The sequence below is a fragment of the Pinus tabuliformis genome, chromosome 4_2 (genome assembly GCF_031772625.1).
Source record: "Pinus tabuliformis cultivar Carrire ecotype Pingquan chromosome 4_2, CPIR1, whole genome shotgun sequence".
Lineage (NCBI taxonomy): Eukaryota > Viridiplantae > Streptophyta > Pinopsida > Pinales > Pinaceae > Pinus > Pinus tabuliformis.
In genome coordinates this window covers 51,670,420-51,693,466 of record NC_142304.1, presented here as the reverse complement: position 1 = coordinate 51,693,466, position 23,047 = coordinate 51,670,420, and the positions used below count along the sequence as shown (strand labels likewise).

Genomic DNA, 23,047 nt, shown 5'->3' with positions numbered 1-23,047 from the left:
CTGGGCCTGAATTAGTAAGCCCTTCCGAGTATCGCCAACATGTGGGGGCCCTGATTTTCTTGGTCAACTCCCGTCCTGACATATGCTTCGCTCTGAACATGTTGAGTCAATTTATTGTCGAGCCTCATCACATTCATTGGATTGCTACTATGAATCTCTTGAGATATCGCCGGGGCACAATCCACTATGGTCTGAGATACACTATTGGGAATTTGAGGCTGCATGGATATTCAGATGTTGTTTGGTTTGGCTGTGTGGTGGATTGTAAGAGCACATATGGGTGTTGCTTCTCTTTGGGGTTTGCTTCAATAGCATGGATGAGCAGGAAGTAGAAATCAGTTGCTCTAAGCACCACTGAGGCCGAATACATTGCTGCATGTATGGCCTGTTGTGAAGCTGTTTGGTTGAGGAAGCTCTCCAGTGAGTTGTTTGAGCATGTGCTGGATATCACCGTCTGCGACAACCAGAGTGAGATTCGCCTATCAAAGAATCTCGTGTTGCATGACCGCTCTAAGCACATTGATATCAGGTACCACTTTATCCGGGATATGGTACAACAGGGAGCCGTTAGGCTCCAACACATCAGGACAAATGAGCATGTTGCAGACATTCTCACGAAACCTTTGGGGAACGTCAAATTCGTAACCTTCTGAGAGAGACTAGGAGTCATGGAACAAACCTCCTATGAGGGCCCCTTATGAGTTGAACACTGAGCTCTGGGAGCTCCTAGGGGCTTGGGGTACTTCTTGGAGCTATGAGCGACCATAGGGTGAGTGGTTCACCTTCCCCTAGTGGTACGCTAAATACAGGGTGAGTGGTTCACCTTCCCCTGTGATACCCCATGATGGTTGACATGTGTGTAGGGTGAGTGGTTCACCTTCCACTATTCAGACACATGTATGTAGGGTGAGTGGTTCACCTTCCTCTACCCGAACACATGTATGTAGGGTAAGTGGTTCACCTTCCTCTACCCGAACACGTGTGTAGGGTGAGTGTTTCACCTTCCTTCCCCTACGATTGACATATGCATAGGATGAGTGGTTCACCTTCTTCGATGTCATATGAGCATGATGAGTGGTTCACCTTCTCCTGCTGATGACCCAACACACATCCTACACATAGAGTCCGGGACTCATGGGAAGTACCTCTCATCTGGCCAATGAGTTGGTAAAATATGGTTAGGGACCATTGCACTACTGATGGACACATCATGTACTGCCGTACTGCCTCTGACTAGGATGCATGGTGTTCAACAACTTGATCTAGGATCAAGGACTGAATTTTGTCAGTGGAGAGTGATATGATCTTATGTCTCACTCTCGATCACTTTTTCTTCATTATTTCTTCATGGTTCAGTAGAGCAGTACAAGACAGTGATGGCAAGGATGGTACAGGATGATAGGTTGGCATGATGATGGGTTGGCAAGTGGAATTCTCCCTAGTTGAGAGGGAGTGTTAAAATTGTCAACTAGGGCCAAATTCCACCTTAGGATTACTCATATGATGGAGATGATTATTGCATTGGATTCCTCTTTTAGAGAGGTACACTTTTGATATAAATATCATCTCATTCTGACAAGCAAAAATGGAATTTTGAATTTATTCTTTCACATGGACAAATTGTCAAGGTCAGCTTCAGTGAAATGTAGGCTCATGAAGCCCAATGGATGTGTCTCCTCACTCTCAACGAATTGTATAAATAGGAGTGACCCTTCTCTGATTTGGACATCACTAATCTCATCACATCGTCTTCTCTCTCCTCTCATGATTGGTTCATACAACCTGGAGGCTCTCTTCTTCGCACTTGTGGAAGGAAGGCAGATTTTTGGACTAGTTTTGAAGGCCAAAAATTTTAGGACTAGTGCATGTGTTGATCAACAGTATTTGACCAGCGTTGACTTCTGCTTTGGGGGCAAAATTTTGATTTTTGCAAGCCACTTTCTTTGGCATGGATTTTGAGGTGATTGGGCACTGTTTGACTAAGTTGACTGCTGCGTTGACTTTCTGGTTTGACTGCAGAATTACATCAGACTTTGAATGGGTTGATTGAGCTTGTTTTGGGTTGACTTTGACCCTCTTTTGAGGCCGCATTCTTCTGTCGTTGACCGAGCTGATTGGAGAGGACGTTTTGGGGCAGCTTTGACCACTGTTGACTTTCTAGTTAGGCCTGCATTGACTACTAATTTGGCAGATTTGTTTTTGGCATCTATTTATGATATTTGTACTCTCTCTCTTTGTGCTGTACTATTGAAGAATAATAAGAAGATATGATCAAAGGGTTTCTCCACATTGGGGTTTGTCCCTGGTATCCGCCACATCTTGTGTCCTCTTGTCTTGGTTTGTCTTCTGCATATGCTTTTATGTTTTATATGCATTTACTGTCAATGTGTATAAGTTAATGTGATTGCTACTGAAGATAATTGGAAATTGTCATTGCGCTGATAAGAAATATTGAAGTAAGTTGTGCTAAAGCATAGAACATACCATTGTTATCTAAAATTAACACAATTAAAGGTGACTCTAGAACTTCTTGACCGGGAATCCAAGGGCTAAATCCATACCCTAGGCTGTCAAGGGACTCCAAAGAATGCCATCTCCACCATCCAGCCCCGAGGGCATCCTGAGATTTACTCTCACTTGGAGAAAATTCCTCTCGAACTCCTATTTCTGAAGCATAAAAACTGATAGCTTGTTGGCTTGAATGTAACTATACACAAGAGGTATTTAATAATAATAATTTATTATATATAAAATTATACAAGTGATGAATGTTACAATGAGGACCTACATATATATACTTAAGCAGGTGTCCTTTCGTGACTAGGCATGTCTTTTAGACATGCCTTTTCACTTAACTTAATGACTATTTAACCTAATCAATATTTGATTATTTAACATTTACATTTATTTTATTTATTTACTTGTTATGAATTATATTCATAACATAGCCCTATCCTTCAGAAGCTTTGTCCTCAAAGCTGTATTGCTAACAATTTCTTCATCTTTGTGTTTGTCATCTCGGCATATGTAATTCGCTATTCTTCATCTTGGCATATGTAATTTGCTATTCTTCGTCTTGGCATATGTAATTTGCTAGACACTATCTGAATCTCGGGTTATGTAATTCGCTGTTCTTCATCTTGGCATATGTAATTTATTGTTCTTCATATTGACATATGTAATTTGTTGGACACTGCCTGAATATCAGGTTATCAATTATTATTATTATTATTTTTAATAATATATATATATATATATATATATATATATATATATATATCTATTTTTAATATTTTTTTGGTTTTTTTAATTAATAATTTAATTAATTAAATTATATAATTTTAATTAATTAAATTAAATGAATTTAGTTCGATTTATTATATAGAACTAGGTCTCATTTCAAACCCGATGTCGAGCCCAACAAATTAACCGACCACGCATTTGCATTAGTTTGATTTATTATGTTATAATAATATGTCAACGTCTATGTAAAACTGAGCCACGTTGTTATTGACCGAACGTCATGGCTTTAGACAGAGTTCACACTGTTGGCCGAACATTACACCTCTTGACGGGCTCATGCGGTTGAATAGGGTCACGGTACAAGGGATACCTGGCAGCACCTCTTGATTATAGAGTGTAGCTTCAGCGACAACAGGGTCGGCTTGATCACAAGTCGGGTGGTAATGAAACCCTGATATGACCTCAAATGAACAAAATTCGACAGCACCAAGCCCCATTCAGCCCAAAACACAAATACGGTTGGAGTCTGAAACCACTCCCAACAACACCTGTGTATTAACATAATATATACCATGAATGCTCCATTGTATGACAAAATTAATATATAGATTTTGAGCCACAAAATGGCACACCCTTAACTGGTATCAGTGTATAATATGGGGATCCATTTTTTCCCCAAAAAACGTGACGTATCACACACGACACGACACACCCTGCATGGAGTGAGTTTACTGCAGAAAAAATGTCAACGGGAGTGCTGGTGCTGGTGTTGGACTACAGTGTGGATGCTGTCGTACTCAGGCCGCAGCAATTCAACGATCTTGTAATGTTCGGCCTTGCCATATCATATTCACTTTTGCTGCTTAGATTCACTACTGTTCTGATACCATATAACATATTTGGACGCAAATGAGGATTTTTTGATTTAAATATCTTGAAAAAAACACTCAAGTCCCAGTCACAGGTGACATCCCAATAAAATGAATAGCAAGAATTAACAATGCTCGAAAAATGCCATAAAGGTCGATAAACATTAGTCTACATTTCCGGCACCACATGATATTTGAGTGTTGAAAGGAAAATAACAGGGAATGACGTAGCATTTTTCAAAGTTGTGAAGTTTATTGACGGCACAACAAATGATGTCGACTTTGTGATGCTCGAAGAGATTTCTTTTTGAGGTGTTGTTTGAAGATATAGTTCTATTTTATCCTTCATTTTAGTCAGAACCATCGAAGAAATTTCTTCTGCAGTGAATTGCTTTTCTTCTCCTTTGTAGGAAATAGCAATCACAGGCTTCTTTAGTGGCTCAGAAATGACTTTGAAGGTCCACAACATCATGAAATTCTGGACTGTTGGATCGGAGACTCCCCTTCCAATAAGATGCCTTGCATCGAATACTGTGCCCATGGGATACAAAATAGTCATGATTTCTTCGGCAGTTCCCAATTCAAGTGACAAGGGAGTGACATCAAGGAGCAAAAGGTCTTGCACCTTCTCATTCCCTTCACTTAGAATTGCAGCTTGAACCACAACACCATACGAAACAACTTCGACAGGATTGATACTCTTGCAGGGTTCCTTTTCATTGAAGAAATCTTTCATGCTGTCCGAAATTCCATTACTTCTAGAGTTAATGAGTTGTGGAGATTTGCCAACATCAATATAGACTGGGTGTGTTTTGATGTTTGGACTTGGGTGTACACGAAACTTTGAAACCTCTCCACCAGCGGGATCCTGCAACATGATTGTTCTTCCCTGGCTTACATTTTCAGCGTCCTCAAGTTCCTTTCTTTGTACCTCCTTCTTCTCCTCAGGTGATAACCAAGAGTTCCCATCGATATCTAAGTAATCACTTTGATTGTCAATAATAGTTGTCTGTGATTTTTCATTGCGGTCATAACATAGATGTTTATTCTTCAAAACATTCGCTTCTTCTAATTCTGATATATGTTCATCTTCCTGTTTCCCAAGATAGTCCTCATCCACATCATCTTCATCCGGATCATCATCTTGATCTATATCATCTTCATCTACATCGTTTTCATTTATCATCATTCTGATCACAATCTGCTTCTCCTGCTTCACCTTGTTTTGTTTCTTCATTGTTGCTATTATCTTTATTATCGATTTCCTTTCGGCATGTTTTAACTTCTACAAATGATTTTTCTAAACGCTGAAATGCTTCTTGAATTTTATTAAACCGTTCAATGCATTCAGGATGTGAATGTAATGGCACATTGTGCGGTGAACAACGTTCAAAGACCTGCATGATTATATTGTGTGCCATGGCTTTGATACCACTGAAGCATAAAAACTGATAGCTTGTAGGCTTGAATGTAAAAATACACGAGAGGTATTTAATAATAATAATCTATTATATATAAAAGTGTACAAGTGATGAATGTTACAATGAGGACCTGCATATATATACTTAAGCAGGTGTCCTTTCGTGACTGGGCATGTCTTTTAGACATGCATTTTCACTTAACTTAATGACTATTTAACCTAATCAATATTTGATTATTTAACATTTACATTTATTTTATTTATTTACTTGTTATGAATTATGTTCATAACAATTTCCCAACTGAAATATGGGTACCTTCTTTTAGAGCTGTCAAAATGCCCAACACCTCTTCACGCTACTGCAAATTTCTTCACATGCCACCAGATCAAATATCTATTTGTTATTTTTTCTTTGTTGAAGGAATGTGTTGTTCCTACCAAGCTTGATCACGGTGCTGTTGTTCCCAGTGATCGAGTTTGCGGTTGCATGCTTGCTATTCTCTGTTTGAGTGCAATTGTCTCTTTTTTTTTTTCTTTTTTTTCTTTTTCGCCTCCTCGAGGCAACATTCTATTACATCTGTTGCTTCCTTGTTTTTCCAGTTGCATATGCAACACCTACCTCCATTAATTTTTGTCCTTTTTTCTTGCTTTGTTAATTCTTCTCAGCAAGCATGACCTATGTCCTTTCTTCAACTCCTTTACTTCAAGCATACTAGCACATTAAAACTCACCAACCAACCTTCAATGGATTTTCCAAACAATTCATGTTTTCTTGCATTAAGGAAACTTACCCCATCCCAAGCAAGTAACCTCCTAGTCTCTGGAATCTGTGCCCCTTTACTCAAGCCATTTTAATTTAAAAATCAAAATACATGAAGTGTTTTACATTGCATTCTTAGGCATAAATAATTGGGGTTGTCACAACAAAGTCCTCCGAAGGATTGGCGAAGTGGCGTATGAGTTATAATTGCTTAGCAGTGTCCATAATGTCTTCCACGTGTCGTGTCTCAAAAATGCTGTGGGACAACAGGTCACCACCTCTATCGAATTGCCACCATTAGAAGAAGAGGGACAACTAGAATTGATTGCAAAAACAATCATGGCCATATGAGAAAAGAAGTTAGGAAGACAAGTAATTCCAGAATACCTTATTAAATGGAAGAATTTACTAGAGGAGGATGCCACTTGGGAAGGAGAAAAAAATTTACATCACCCAAGTCTGCATTTGTTTGAGGGCAAACAATTTTGGGAAGAGGGTACTGTAATGTCCTGTCCAAATTGAGGGCTTATGGAGGATGTAATAACCTATCCGAACCTGTAGGCTATAGTCTTGTTAAAGTGGTAAAATCCCAATTTTTCCTATGTTGGGGAAACATTGGGCAAAAATTAGGTTGGTTGGGGCCAAATTAGGGATTGCACAAACAACTCCTCACATTGTTGGAGGCCATAGAAAATCTATAAATAGAAGAGGGTTGAGATCAAATGAGGCATCATCAATTTTGGATTAATTCATTTTGTTTCTTGAGCATTAGCTTAGGGGGGTTTTAAGACTCCTTCTACCCTATCAATTTCAGTGGTGAAAGATTCCACCCTAGTTGTTCAATTCTTTCCTATCTCGACTTTGTTCGGGAAAAACAAGGAGCACTATTTTTTGAGTAGATCGAATTCTGGAATAGGGCTCTCTATGACATGTTCTATTGCTAGGATCCATAACTAGTAGTCCACATTGATTTCTAAGGCTAGCGAAGTGATTGAGAGGCATATCGAAGCAATTTCCTGTGAATTAACCCAACCAGAATCATGCACATTCATTTGTACCAATTTTTGATGCAAACGTCATGCCCTAAGGCCAACGAAGGATTGGAGTGCGGTCTCCTGTTACTTTCCTGTGGCTTTCGAAGTGCATAGGGCAGATTTTGGGCAGACAAAATTTTTTCTGTTGGTGATCCACATTCTCTAATGGTTGAATCCAGTCCTAGCATCAAATTGGAACCTTCCTTGATCAGGTCATAGCCCTTGAGGCTCTTCTGTAGCAGATCAACATGAAGAATGCTCTTGAGGCAGATCGAAGGTTGTTAAAGGTCTTCATGAACAAAATCCAAACTTTTGAAGGCAGAGCGAAGTCTCTTGTAGTCATTTCCCAACAAGCAGATCTATGTCCTCTTGAAGATCTTAGTCGTAACAATAGGTCCTAGGGTTTATTGTAGACAAAACTCAGTTTGGAATTTAAATTATAGGCCGTTTTACTCTCTGTTGAAGCACTATTGTATTTCCTAATTTGTTGTAGCATGTTGGGTGGCATTGGATATGTATTTATTAATAAACTGTTGAACTACATTATTAAAGATATTGCATTCCTATTATTACAATTTTATATTGCGATTTTATCATTGTACACAACATATGGAATTGTATTGAAACCCTAGTGAGTTAAAAGAAAAAGAAAACTAGGCAAAGATTTCCATGCAATTTTACATTGTTTTTCACTTTATTATAAATTTTGGGCTATTTGTTATTCTTGTTATAATATTTGGGTATTATAATCGCGACAATAAAAAACCCTAGTTTATAACAAGTAACAACAATTTGTAATTTAAAGACATCATGTGTTTGAGAACCTATTTGAACCTCCTCTGGACTTAAACCCCCTAGATTTAACCACAGGGTCCTTTGAACTTGTTTTCATGAAATTACATATTATTTAAGCCAAAACCCTAATTATTGAACATTTATCCTTGGGTATGGTCTATAGTAGAACCCTCAAGGGGTAATTTGCCTAGGAGCACTTGGGTTAATTTAATCCCTAAAATCTGCTAGGGAAGCCTCCCTTATGGGGATAGTATTTGGCCAAAGAATAACAATGGAACACTTGCTAAGGTGATAGTGGTGACTGATCCTATTGTTGCTCTTAATCTAGACTCTAGAGTTCTTTGTAAGGCTTTGCACTAAGTTGCTAGATTTTGTAGTAACAATGCCATCATTGATTGGTGTGGATTACCTAGTGGGCTTGGTTTCATAAAAAAAGATTCGTTTACATCAAGTAACTATTCACTAACTGTCTAATGGGGGTCTTATTCAAGGAAGATGGCCTTGTACATTAATTTCCTAAGTACCACTAATGTAGGGAGGTTATGGTAGGACCGTTACAAACTTTGATAATCAATGCGTCATATTAATGTTTAAAAGGAAATTTTCATGATTTTCACAAAAACTATCATAACCTTCCAATGATAAAAAATAGAATATGTTAAGCATCACAAGTGTAAGGAATTTGTAATTGGGGTGTTAGAAATCTCTCCCATGCGGCACACTCACCTTGCGAGGAATCTCCTACAATGCTTGTGCACTATCTTCCTAGAAGAACAGGTTGGAGCAACCTAAAATTAACACCCAACAACAACAAAATGATGGGCCCAAGACAAGAAAATTATCATTGTGATTTCTTTTTATGTTTGTTTATCGTTTATAGAATGTAGGAGGTTGGGTTGGACCAAGGAAAAAACAACATAAAATTAGTAATTAGGTTTTTAAAAATAAAATTTATCATAAAAAATGGTGCCAAATGTGTTTAATTCTAATCATTCCCGGAGAGCACATGGTTCCTTTGAACATACCCAATTGTAGGAGACAAAATTTTAGGTACTTTGGCATACTCACTAGTGTACCTTGAAGTAGCCGTGCTGGCTATGTATTGGCCATACCTGGCTTGTACCAGTGTTGTTAAAATTGCGATATTTTCAACAAAAAGATAAAATCGCGCTTAGTACTCGGGAATTTTTTTTTTGCCCGATTTTTTCGAAAAAATCGTGGGAGAATTTTTTTTTTTTTGGTTTTGTGAGGAGAAGGAGGTGACCCAAGCTACCCCTATCACAAGTAGACGACGTGGTCTACCTCCTATAGCTCCTAGTTCTTCAGCTTCTAGAGCACAACAGACTCCATAGTCTATTGCGGCCTGCCAACTCCACTGACATCTACATCTAGAGGGGCAAAGGAAATCAGTAGTATTAGACTTTAGTTATTTGGTTCATTTCATTGTATATGACATTATGACTCATGATATGAGATACATTATTATATTTTTTGTTGATATTTTGAGGTTGAGTTGGGACTCAGGAGTCAGGACTTACTATTAAGGACATGATTCACTGTTATGTGTGATTTTAGCACTAGAAATGATATTAAACATCTTATATATTAGTTCTTTTATCATATTTATGTGTCAATGTATTTATTTTATGTTGTAGATGGTTTAGTTATTAAAAAAATTGAAAAAAAATGAATATTTTTGTACCAAATGATTTTTTCCCGATTATTACCAATTTTTTCCCGATTATTACGATTTTTTCTGATTTTTTCCTCGCGCCGATATTATCCTGATAACGATTAGTGCAACATTGGCTTTTATTTTATGTTGTTGGCCATAATGTGTATTAAGTTTAGAGTATCCATATCCTGCTACATTGAGAATTTCTAGTACTTTTGATCAGTTGCTTAAAGTTGTGAAAATGTACACTAGTAATCCTAGAATCAATGTCCTTGTAGGAAGTTGGAACTAGTGTGGATAACATGGTTTAGGAGGATGGTGGGATTCAAAGCTTTTGTCACTTTAATGAGTAAATTTTCTTGACAGGTATATCTCCATGGGCACTGATCTGTCCCATTCTTTATTTTTATATAATTCTGCCTTAGGACTAGTCCTAGTTTGTAGGAATTTACAGGGTAAGTTCCTTAGACAGAACACCAAAGGACACCGCTCACAACAAGATCATAGATCAATACACCAATATCCTTGACTTGGTTAAAACCCTCAAAGAGGGAAACAGTGCACGGCCTGAACCAACGTGGCCACTTCAGGCAATTTATTAATAACAGAAATAAAGTTTACATAAGCTTCTCTCATGAACGGTCACCTTACAAATGATCCTCCATGCTCTTTAAATAGAGATGATGGACCAATCGGGTGTTAAGCCATGGATCAAGTGTCGGTAATACCGAGGAGAGAATGAACTATCAGATCACTAGATATCGTGACCGTCAGATTGTAAGTTACAAAAGTACAGAGTAAAGAAACACACTTTACCTAACTCTACAAAAGTACAGAGTAAAGAAACACACTTTACCTAACTCTACACTAGACCAAGTTATACATAACTATTTCCTATGTGCCGGAATATCCTAACATCCCCCGTTAAGAACAACTTGGGATAGGATTGAAGGATGTACAAATATGACACAATAGGAGAGGAAAGGAGACATTAGAGCCTATTCCCCCCTTAGTAACAACTTCCTGAACTCCAACCATAAATCGAAGTTTAGTAAACTTCGCCTCTGTGAGAGCCGTTGTAAAGATGTCTGCAACTTGATCATCGGTTGAACAATATTGCACTTCAAGAACATGGTCATGAATGAGCTTTTTGATGAAGTGCATGTGCAGTTCAATGTGTTTGCTGTGTTTATGTTGGATTGGATCTTTGCATAGTTGAATGGCACTTTGATTATCACACCAAAGTGTAGTCGGATGCTGTTGCTGAAAGCCAAACACTGACAAGATCTGACGAAGCCACATGGCTTCCTTACTAGCTTCTACAACGCCACGATACCTTGCTTTTGCTGAAGAAAGAGAAATGGCACTTTGTTTCTTGCAAGCCTGTGTAATAGGTCCAGAACCAAGAGTGAATACATAACTTGCAGTAGACTTCCGATCATCAGGGTCACCAGCCCAAACGGAATCAGTGAAACCAACCAATAGAGGAGATGCTTCTGCACTATAATGAATCCCAAACTGAACTGTACCTCGAACATAACAAAATATTCTTTTAGCTGCTTTCCAATGACTTTCATGTGGGTTTTGCATAACTCAAGCAATAAGGTCAACAACAAAGGAAAGGTCAAGATGAGTATGGGTTAGATACAAATGTTTTTCTACATGCTAACGGTATAAGGTAGCATCAACTTTAGGGGAAGTACAAGTGACTAAAAGTTTGGCTCCAGATTGAGAAAGGGAGAAGGGACTGGCTTATAGTCTTCCATGTGAAAGTGGCGTAGAAGATCACAGACATACTTGGACTGGGAGAGGGAAATACGTTCCTTGGATTATAAGACTTGAAGACCAAGAAAATAATGCAAGTGTCTTAAGTCTGTCATTTCAACCTGCTTTTTAAGCCTAGACTTCACATGGTTTATAAGGTTGGGATCACTACCAGTAAGAATAAGATCATCAACATAAAGAACAATAATGATAAGAGACTTACGCACTTTCTTGGTGTAGACAGTATTGTCAGAATGACACCTAGAAAAGCCAGTATCTAAAAGAAAGCTATCCATTTTGGCATACCAAGCTTGAGGGCTTGCTTGAGACCATAAAGGGATTTCTCAAGCCGGCATACAAGGTTGGAGTCTATTTGTATAAAGCCAGTAGGTTGTTCCATATAGATTTATTCATGCAAGTCCCCATGCAAGAAGGCATATTTAACATCCATCTGATGGACTTCCCATTTTAAAGAGGCAACAAGGGAAAGAATAAGACAGATAGAGTTCATTTTGGCAACAGGGGAGAAGGTTTCAGTATAGTCAATGCCTTCAACTTGTGAAAAACCCTTAGCAACAAGACGAGTTTTATGTTTATCAACTTTTCCATCGGGTCCATACTTGGTTCTGTAAAACCATATGCATCTAACAAGTTTTCGCCCCTATGCAAGAGGAACAAGATCCCATGTATCATTTGCCAATAATGAATGATATTCTTCAGTCATAGTTGCATCCCAATCTGGATGGCCTGAAGCTTCTGCAAAGGTGTCAGGATCATAATTCGCTGAAGCTTGAGCCAGTAAAGAAGAAGCTCTATCGAACTGAGAACGTGTACGTCGCTGATCTGTCGGATCGCCTGCAAGAACACTTGCTGCATGCCAAGTAGCACAGACCCATTTTGGAAGCTGAGGAGCTGAAGGAGGATCCTGAGAAGGTGGGGGAGGATTGTCATCCTCGCTGTCATCATCTGAAGAAGAAATATTTTCAGATGTAGAAGGGATAGAGAGAGGTGGCACATCTGCTGAACTAGGCTCGTAGGCTGATATATTTTCAACAAACTTTACATCTCTTCTAATGATAACAATTTTGGATTTAAGTGGAATAAGTCTATATCCTTTGACATCTTCAGAATATCCAACAAAAATACATTTTTCACTCTTAGGTTCTAAAGCTTTATGTTTCTCATCTGGAATATGGGCCCATGCTTCACTTTCAAAAACACGAAAGTGACTTACATCTGGTTTAATTGAGCTCCATGCTTCTTCTAGAGTGATATTCTTTAAAACCTTAGTAGGGGTGCGATTTACTATGTAATTTGCACAATTAATTGCTTCTGCCCAAAAATTAAGACTAAGTCCTTTAGATTGAACCATACAATTAGCCATTTCCTTTAAGGTGCGATTCTTCCTTTCAGCTACACCTTTTTGTTGTGGAGTATATGGAACAATATGTTGCATTTGAATTCCATGCTCAGTGCAAAAGTTGATGAATTTGTTGTTAACATATTCTCCGCCATTATCTGATCTTAGCTTAAGAATTGGATGTCCAAATTGTTTCTCAACAAAGGCCTTAAAGGCCAAGAACATGTTAAAGACTTGACTCTTGAGTTTTAAGAAGTATACCCAAGTGCGTCTGGAGAAATTATCAGTGAAAGTTAAGAAATACTTGTAGCCAGAGAATGAAACAGCTGGAAGTGGACCACATAAATCACTATGCACAAGCTGTAAAGGAGTTGAGGTGTGCCAAGAGGCACGTTTTTCAAAACTATCCCGATGATGTTTTTCGAGTACACATGCGGAACAAACACCATCTCTGCAATATACCATAGGAAGACCTGTCACCATATTTTCTTTACATAGATTTTGAAGGAAGCGATAGTTTAAGTGACCAAATCATGCCAAAGTTTGCTCACTTCATCATTATGAGCAACAAATATCGAGGAAAGAGTTAATGACCCAAAGTTGTTAAACTTATAAAACCTTGTAGAATCATTAGCAATGCCAGTAGCTAAAATCTATTTAGGATCTCTTAGGTCCTTAATTACAACATCGTGAGGTGAAAATTCAACGGTTTTAGCTTCACCTAAATGAGTAATCTGATATACAGATAAAAGGTTGCAGGATAAGGTTGGAACACATAATACATCATTAAATTGAGCATTGTCTAGATGAACAGTTCCAGTGCCTACAACACTAAGAGATCTATCATCACCAACATATATATTTTTGGTGTTACAATCATTTAAAGAAGAAAACATGGCTTTGTTTTTGGCCATGTGATAAGAAGCTCCAAAATCAATGAGCCACTCATGAGAATGAGAAGAAGAAGACACATTTAGTGCATAACCAGACCGAGATGCTTGACAACCACATGCAAAAAGTGCTATTCCTGAAGATGAAGTTGAAGTTGAAGAGTGCTCCAAATGGATGTTATGCTTCTTCATTGCTGCTTCCAAGGCTTCCATCTTCTTAAAGAATTTGGATTCTAAATGGCCATCTCGATTACAAAAGTGGCAATGTCTATCAGTGTTCTTCCCTTTGTTTTTATTTGCCTTATCATTTTGTTGAAATGATTTTTCATTTTGAGACTGAAATTGCTTAGGATCCTTGTTTGGTTTAGGACCATTCTTTTTAGGATACTGCTTCTTAGGATTCTTTGAATTTGGTTGCTGTTGGGCAGCTAAGGCTTTCTTAGAAGAGTTTCCAAGATTAAGAAGACCAAGATGTAAGAGTTTTTCTTGTTCTCTTATTAAAGAATCACAAAAGGCATCAAAAGAGGGGGACTTTTAGTCTTGTCCTTGAGAAATAAGTGCTTCTCTAGTAGAATGGAAGGTGGAAACAAACACAGAGTAGGCTGGTCCCAACTTAGTAAGAATGGAATAGATAAGGCTACCATCTTCTTTCTTAACCTTAACACCTTCCAAGAGAAGTCTAAGGGTCTTGAACTTGGACAAAAAATCTTCAATGGAAGAAAAATTATTTGGGTCCAATATAAGCAACTCATTTTCAAATTGATGGGCTCTAATTTCATTTTTAATTCCAAAAAATTTAATGAGTTGTTTCATTGTTTCATTAGGGGTATCAAGTTCCGCGATATGGAATCTAAGGTCTGGAGAAATAGACATCCCTATCAACCCATGGGCTTGATCTTGCCTATTTTCCCATTTGGCTGCCTTATCTTCATCTTTAGGTTTAGTTGCTTGGCCTGAGGTTATTCTGTAAAGACCTTTACTTCTAAGTTAATCTACAATGTAGGACTACCATTGGAAGTAGTTGGTGCTGTTAAAAATAACTTGGCATGGACTTTCCACTTTAGCAGAAACTGAAGTTGTAGATGTTGAAACTAAGTGTTCCAAAGGAAAGATCTTGAATAATTAGGTTGATTAAAAAAACGGCTTCCGAATGAAGAAGTTATGGCTTTTTGAAGAAAAGTTGTTGAAGATGCTGACGAAGTGCGTGAATGTGTGGAAGTGAATGATAATGTTATATTTAAAAAAACCCTCGCCCCTTTCCAAACTTAATCTAATTAGCTCACTTTAAAAAAATATTTTATGTGACCCACTTTTATAAATAAGTGAAACTCATTTTTACAATGGTGCTATATGAACTACTCACTAAATTGTAACTTAAATAAAAGATAAAGAGACTTTAGAATTATAAGTGACTCACTTTTTATAATGGGTGAGAACACTTTTACATAAAGTAACTTTAAAACATAAGTTACATGTGCTTTTTGAAAAAGTAATTTTTTGAAAAGAGGAGGTTTTTTTTTTAGTCATTGAAGCTTTGGGGTGCATGCTTACTTGAAAAAGCTCTTTTTGCCTACAAAACAAAAAACCACACAACTCAACACGGACATGGAAAAAAAAAACTAAACTTTATGGCTTGAAGTTAGCTTTCGCCGGAAACTATATATTTTTTTCAATGTTTTTGATTTTTCGAGATCACACTAAGGCGTTGCGGAAAAGGGCATACACATGAGAAAAATTCTTCATTTCTGTTTTTGATTTGCCCAGATCGCACAGAGTCGTGGGGCAAAGAGCATATGCAAAAATGAAAGGTATAGATTCGGTAACAAAAAACAGAGAGCTAAGTAAACCAAAATAAACAGAGAGATGAATAACTAAAACTGCAAATAAAGATTGTATACCTCCAGATCTTAAAAATGACGTAGCTAGGGCTATTGGAAACCCTTTCGCATGAAACGAAAGGGCTTCCTCACTGGAACAGATGCTCCTAACACCATAGAGAAGTCTTCTCGGCCCGAAAGTAGTCAGAAACAATAGATCTAGGAAACGACAGTCGGATGCATTTGTACCAGCGTCGGATTTGGATCACCAATGGATGCGACCTTCAAATAACTCAGATACCATGTAGGAATTTACAGGGTAAGTTGCTCAGACAGAACACCAAAGGACACCGCTCACAAACAGATCACAGGTCAATACATCAGTATTCTTGACGTGGTTAAAACCCTCAAAGTGGGAAACAATCCACAGCCTGAGCCAATGCGGCCACTTCAGGCAATTTATTAATAAAAGAAATAAAATTTACATAAGCTTCTCTCATGAACGACCACCTTTCAAATGACCCTCCATGTTCTTTAAATAGAGATCATGGACCAATCGGGGGTTAAGCCATAGATCAAGTGTCGGTAATATCGAGGAGAGAATGAACCGTTGGATCACTACTTATCATGACCGTCGGATTGTAAGTTACAGAAGTACATAGTAAAGAAACACGCTTTACCTAATTGTACACTAGACTAAGTTATACTTAACTATTTTTTATGTGTCGGAATATCCTAACATAGTTTTGTTACTTCGTGATTATTAATTTGACATGATAAAAAAGAACCTTGCAGATGATAAACCATTTTTTGGTTAGATTAGATCTTCAGATCAATATTGAGAAGACAATCTTTTATGAGTCTTTTTTCCTTATTCTGAGCAAGACTTGAAGCTTAATGAAAATCTGCACAAATTAAGCAATGAGGTACAAACCTGTTAACTTGTAGTAGCACTTGTGCAACTGGAGGGTTAAGTGAGACTCCATCACGTTAGTTTTATTTTAGATACATCCAGGGATTGACATTTGATCAGGTTTTCTTCTAGAGTCAATTTCTTCAGATTCTGGAAAACTGCGATCTTAGTACTTTGCTTTTTTAATATCTAAATATCAAGGGCTGGCATGTCAGGGACAATTACATATTCTTAATTGTTGTAAAAGGCGAGTCTAACATGACTTCTTTTAACTGCATGAGAGATGATGAGTCCTGCCCATGTTTTTTTTCACTTTTTTGTGAGTGAGACTGATGCTCCATCTCGAGGATTAGTCTTTCTTGCTTTTAGCTTTTTTCTTTTTAGGAAACTGTTTACAGTTTTTCGGGTGTGTTTAGAATTAGGAGTTTCTACGTTTAGCAGGTACAAGTTGAACGTCGTTGTTCTGAGCAGGCAATGATGGGATGGTCCAAGGTATTTATGGGTGAAAGAGTGTTGAGTTAAGTGAAAGCTCACATTTTGTAGAGTGAAAAATGTAGTCAACCACTTAAGGCATGGTTGGAAAATGCACAAGTTAAAAGGGCAAAAGCCTAGTCTTTGCTTTTGAGCTTGTTTTAGCTTTTTGTATGCATGGAAAAATGCCAAAGCTATGAAGCTAATCAAAGCTGTTAAAAATAGGCAGTGAAGTCGAATCCTTTAGTGGCAGTCTTTATTGACTTTTGAAGACCCTTGGAAACCTCAATAATATGTGAAAAAACACCATACTTTCCTAGGATGATGGCTGTAACAGCAGATATTTCTTGGCAACAGCTGAACTCCAACCAGAAAAATCCAGCTAAATGCCAATGTGACAGTCAATAGCAGGGGAAAGCAGCCAGTCAACCTAACCTCAGAAGAGCAAGCCAATTCACTTGGCATTCATGCGAACTCAAGCACAGCTGGTGGCTTTTCTTTCCTGCCTTCTAGTGGCTTAGTCAAATTTTGCATGATTGTTTGAATTCCTTTATAAACACATGAGAGGCATTTGGGAGGGGATATCATCTTTCTGGGACAGCATAGTAGCAGTGACGAGCTCTTCATTGTTCACTCTTCGAACTGCAGACCACTGCCTTCACTGCAATGAAGGGGTCATTGACAGCCTGTCACTGTAACTCACTATGATGCATCCAGTCTTTTGAGTGATATTTGATTGTTACAATTATGTTTACTGCTAGCTCTTTGAATCTTGGTTGTTGATGATGAAATTGTTGCACTGATAGGTAGTTCTATTGTGCATTGAGTATTCCTCTCACTTGAGGTGCACAACCTTCCATGAATTTTCATTTAATTTCATTATTACACAAGTTTTTAAAATTTGATCTTGGTCACTTGAAGTTATTTATTGAACTCACCCTCATTAGTGACTGTTTGTGGACAAGTTGAGTATTTTGTGTGCTGATTCTCTTGGAATATGTTCATGTTTCTGCTTAGATGGAAACATACATCTTTTAGGGATGTCTCACCGAGACTGTAGAATCACCAGTCTGAATGGAGAGGCATATAGCAGTGACAGGGCTTGATGGCCTATAATTATTAGGCAACTCTGTTAGTGCAGATTTACGTGATAGCAAAACCTCAACTGTGAATGTTTTGTCAATGTGCAAAACTTTGTGTATCAGAAGTTGTTTGAAAACAGTGCTGAAAGCACACATCCACTAAGTGAATTGAAGTCTGGATTAAGTTTACTTATGAGAGTACAGTGTGCATTTATGCTTTAAATATCAGTTTTGTACCTAGTGAGTTACTTATTTGGATGAATAGCTGTGTTTTTGAAGATTCAGTAGTTTAAATTAGATTGTTTTAAGTGGAAAAATAAGTCTACATGAGTTCACTTGAGATGGACTTCTGACATGTGAACTTGCAGGTGTTGAGTGGTATGTGCATTATGAATAAAAATATTTTCAAGAGACACCTTGGGGAGTTTTTCCCTTCTGTTACAAAACTTGTGTGCAGTGAGCAGGTATTTTCTTCAATTTTGCTTTTAATAATGTTTGTTGATTTCTTTTAGATGGTGGATTTTTCTCTCATTTTGTTTTTGTGGTCATTTATTACTGTACTATTGTCTCAGATGGATGTGCGGCGGGTGTTGGGTGACCTCTTTAAGAAACAGCTAATAGGCCTGTTGCCTTGATTTCAACAAATTTGAATAATCTTGTATCCTGGTTTCAATGCCCATTATTATTTCATTATTTGGTCATTCTTTGGCCTAAGAAGATCTGCAGTCACTCAAAAGGTGTTTTCCATATTGCCAAGATCATTGTTGGCTCTCTAAGATAATGACCACTTGGTTTCATTTCTTAGATGAGGATGCAGCCAGTTTACATGTCTAGATAGCATCATCTTGAACCAGCGATATGCACGTCAAGATAGCACTTATCCTTTCAAAAGTTTTGATTACAGTCAATGGTTCTCCATTTATTTCCTTTTGTTATACATCTCTTAAAATTACGGAACTGCAAGATTATGCCTTGTTTTAACTAAAGGGTGAAGAGCGGCTCTAGATAGTAATTCTTTTATATAAATAGGTTGTGAGGTTCTGCCAACAGAATGGTAGTGCGAATTGTAGTTCCTATGTCTTCCATCCATTACAAGTGTATTGTTCTTATTCTCAATTCGAGGCTTTCCATTTTATTGTAAATAAATTTAGCGGTTCCTGGTCAAATTAACATTCAACTTAAACTTATCTCACTGGTTCTTTTGTGTTTATAAAGGCATATGTTGAAGAAGAGTTAATGTTAATTGTTTAAAAAAGGTAATCACTTGAGACCCTTCATCGTCAGCTATGTGCTGTTTCCGTTTACCTGGAAATGCTAACTTGCAACTGGGATATTTTGTTTTGGTCAAATTGTATTAAGCTGTTTAACATATTATTGAAGTGTGTATGTGTGCTTATGCAAGCTGTTATTGGAGATCTGTCAAGGTGGCAGACTGCATTAGGAGGTTTCATTTATGTGATTTGCATTTGAGCTTCCATTAGCCAGGCTTTATTTATGCTTAAATATTCCTTTGACTACCAAATATCAGAGGTTTGTCATATGGGGCTGTATAGAAGCACAACTGATCAATCAATTCCATCTTGTCTTCAGAAATTCAGTGGCATCCTAATTTGTTTCTTAGGAGGGCTGACACTTGGAGGCTAAACAAATTATATTGATCTAGAATTATTAGTATGGTGTATAATATTCCTAACAGGCAAACGAAATTCCAATATCAGGAGTGATGATTATGTAGGCATTGCGTTGTCCTTTGCAAGAGCTATTTTTTTCTTCATTTTTGTTGGAGGAGAATGAAAGAAGATTACGATTAAAGCTAATTTCCGGAATTTTGAGTAGGAAAATTACCAAAGATGCATGTTCTTCTACTTCACATACTACTTAGTTCGTGTGATTATTTGTGTTAATTGTTTTTGTTAATGTAATGGGTGTATTGCACTTAATTTCTATATGTTTAGGTCATCATGGATTGTATACATTTAGACTTGCATATTTGTAGCATATGCAGGGGCATGATTTTACCCAATAGTTTCATTATATATCATCGATGGATAATACTTCATTCGTATAGTTGATGGGTAGTTGATAAGTAGTAAATCTACATGGATGGTAGACAGACAATCGACAAACAAGAGAGCTACACGAGAGATCAACATGTAGTTGATGAAAAATTGATTTGTGCATATTGTCAATGGATAGTGGTCCCATGCAAATGGTCGATGAATATCCAACACGCTAGTGGTATTCATCAACCAAGTGGTTATGTTAACCTTCGGGGACAAATCAAAGAAAATTTGGCATTAGATATAGATGTGGAACTTTTGTTTTTCTAGGTCCTCCTATTGTTGATAGTGGACAAAATGTGATGGGTACACTAGAAAGTAGTATTAGCATGTTGGTTGCAACACTAGTCTTGCATGGGGCTTTAAGAGTTAAACTATAGTTGATCTAAAATGTAAGTCTGGAAATTTTCAAGTTTCAAAATTGCAGAGTTGACAATGGAGAGTGTGAGGAAAAATATGGTCGATTAAATCAACTACTTAGTTGATTTGCACATTTACAATAATCAATTGATATTATAATTGTTGATTTGATCGATGATTGACTAATTTTACCTCCCAATTGAATTTTCTCTACCATTGACTAGTATATTCTATTAGTCGATTTCTATTGGACAATTGATTGGTTCTACTACATATTTGATTGATACATTCCTTCGATATTCTTTTGATTGGTACAACTACATAGTTGATTGATACATTCAATTGACGCAACCAGATGGTCAACTGAACTTGAATACGTAGTTAACTAGCACATTCCATTGGTCAATGTGACTTAATGGCTGATTACATCGACCATTTAGTTGATTTCCCGTTGCGGTTGACTAATTTTTTTCTTAGCCGGTTTTGGTTAGATGGTTGAATAAATTGAAACTCATTTGAACCATCCTTGTAGTTTACTGGTATATTACTTCGATTACATTGACACTACGATCAACTAACCCGATCTTTTTCTTGACTAATATTTGCAGTCGAGCATCATACACCTTGGTTAATCCAACCAATAGGTTGGCCAAAATCATAGTTTAGTTGACATGTCTTTGTAATCGACCAACTAAACATTCTGAAAGATTCAAAAGTTGGATTAATACATCATATGTCTCAACAATTGTTGAAAATGCAACAAGAAAATCTCAGTTTGACTTTGCCTTGGTCAAACTAGAGAAAATTTGAATCTCTATTTCAAGAGAAATCTTGGAGGTAGTTAACTGAGGTGACATGGGACTTGTCACTCAGTTAACTAAGTTAATTCGAGTTGGAGAAGCTTGAGTTCAGTTCAGTATGTTTGATTGCTGATTTGTATCAATCTATTTAAGTTAATTTGAGTTATTGTCAATTAAACTAGTTCTATCTGTCAGAAGAACTAGTGGAGGTCAAGTTGTGGAAGTGGAACTTCAACCACACCCAATGATTCCACTTCCACAACTTGACCTCCACTAGTTCTTCTGACATATAGAACTAGTTTAATTGAGATTAGAGTACACTGCAATGCAAAGATTTCGTGTGAAGAAACTCTACAAGCTAGATGTGGAGGATTGTGTTGCATTGAGCATAAAGGCAGAGAAGGTGTAAAACTGCGATGTTGGTGAAATTTGACATAGAAGACTTTGCCATTTTCATCATGGCACCTTAAAGATCATGCAATAGTTTACCACATGCCTCACCAAAGGAGTCCTAGAACAGCAAAATACATGCAAAGGGTGTACCTTAGGGAAGTACACAAAAGCCACTTTCCATGATCGGGACAATAGAGAACATGCAATACTGGAAAGGATCCACTCTGATGTTTGTGGACCTTTCTCGATAGCCTCCACTGTCAGGCACACATATTTTGTCATCTTTATTGATGACTTCTCGTGGAAGTGTTGGATTTTCTTCATGTGGAAAAAGGATGAGACCTTCTCCAAGTTCTTAGAGTTCAAAGCACTGGTGGGGAAAGAAATGAGCAAGAAGGTGAAGGCTCTCATGAGCGATAATGGAGGTGAGTACGTGTCGAATGAGTTTAAAAATTTATGTGCAAAAGAAGGCATTTGACAAGAGTTGGCAACACTCCACAACCCACAATAAAATGGGGTGGCTGAGAGGAAGAACCGTAGCATTGTGGGAGACACACGAGCGATGTTGCATGACCAAAGCCTACCTCTGCGCTTGTGGGTTGAAGCTTGCAACACAACGGTCTATTTGTAGAATAGGAGTCCTCATTGAATTCTTGGCATGATTACATCAGAGGAGAATTTCTCAAGGAGGAAGTCAGATGTCTCACACTTCAAGATTTTTGGAGCCTCTGTTTACCGCCATGTCTCCAAAGAATCAGGGAAGAAGCTAGAGTTGACAATGAATTGGGGTATTTGTGGGTTACAAAAAAACTCCCCACAACTACCGTGTGTACTTTCCATCCCTCATAATGACGTTGCGCGAAGGGATGCAAAATTTGATGAAGACAAAGGCATGCGGTGCTCTCTTAAGAGGGAGCTTCAGATCTCGTCAGAGGAGCTTTTAGCTCCAAAGGAGGAGCCTCAGGATGTTGTGGAGAAACCACAAGTTGAGGAGCAGAGAGTGGAGACAACCACTGAAGCAGAACCATCCAGAGAAGGCAAGAAAAGGACCAGAGAAGCTGAGATACTTGTGCAGGATGCGAGGGAGACTGGCTACATGGCTCTAATCACTGAGCTAGTAGAGAATGAACCATCCTCTTTTGAGGAAGCAGTAGAGAAACCAATATGGGTTGATGCAATTATGGAGGAGTGTGAATCCATGGTAAAGAAAATTGTTTGGGAAGTGGTCCCAAGACCAACAGAGAAATCAGTTGTGGGTTTGAGATGGATCTTCAAGGTGAAGCATGTGGCAAACAAAAGCATAGAAAAGTACAAGGCCAAATTTGTGGCCAAGGGGTACTC

General features: G+C 37.8%; 1 protein-coding gene across 1 annotated transcript in view; it reads left to right on the top strand.

Moving 5' to 3' along the window:
• LOC149168244 (brefeldin A-inhibited guanine nucleotide-exchange protein 5-like) overlaps positions 1 to 18,936 on the top strand; it is a 240,061-nt gene extending 221,125 nt beyond the window's left edge. Inside the window, 2 exon segments of the mRNA XM_089424865.1 lie at positions 18,462 to 18,557; positions 18,666 to 18,936. Coding sequence (XP_089280991.1) covers positions 18,462 to 18,557; positions 18,666 to 18,728 — 159 coding nt within the window. The 3' untranslated portion in view covers positions 18,729 to 18,936.
• The last annotated feature ends 4,111 nt before the right edge of the window (positions 18,937 to 23,047 follow it).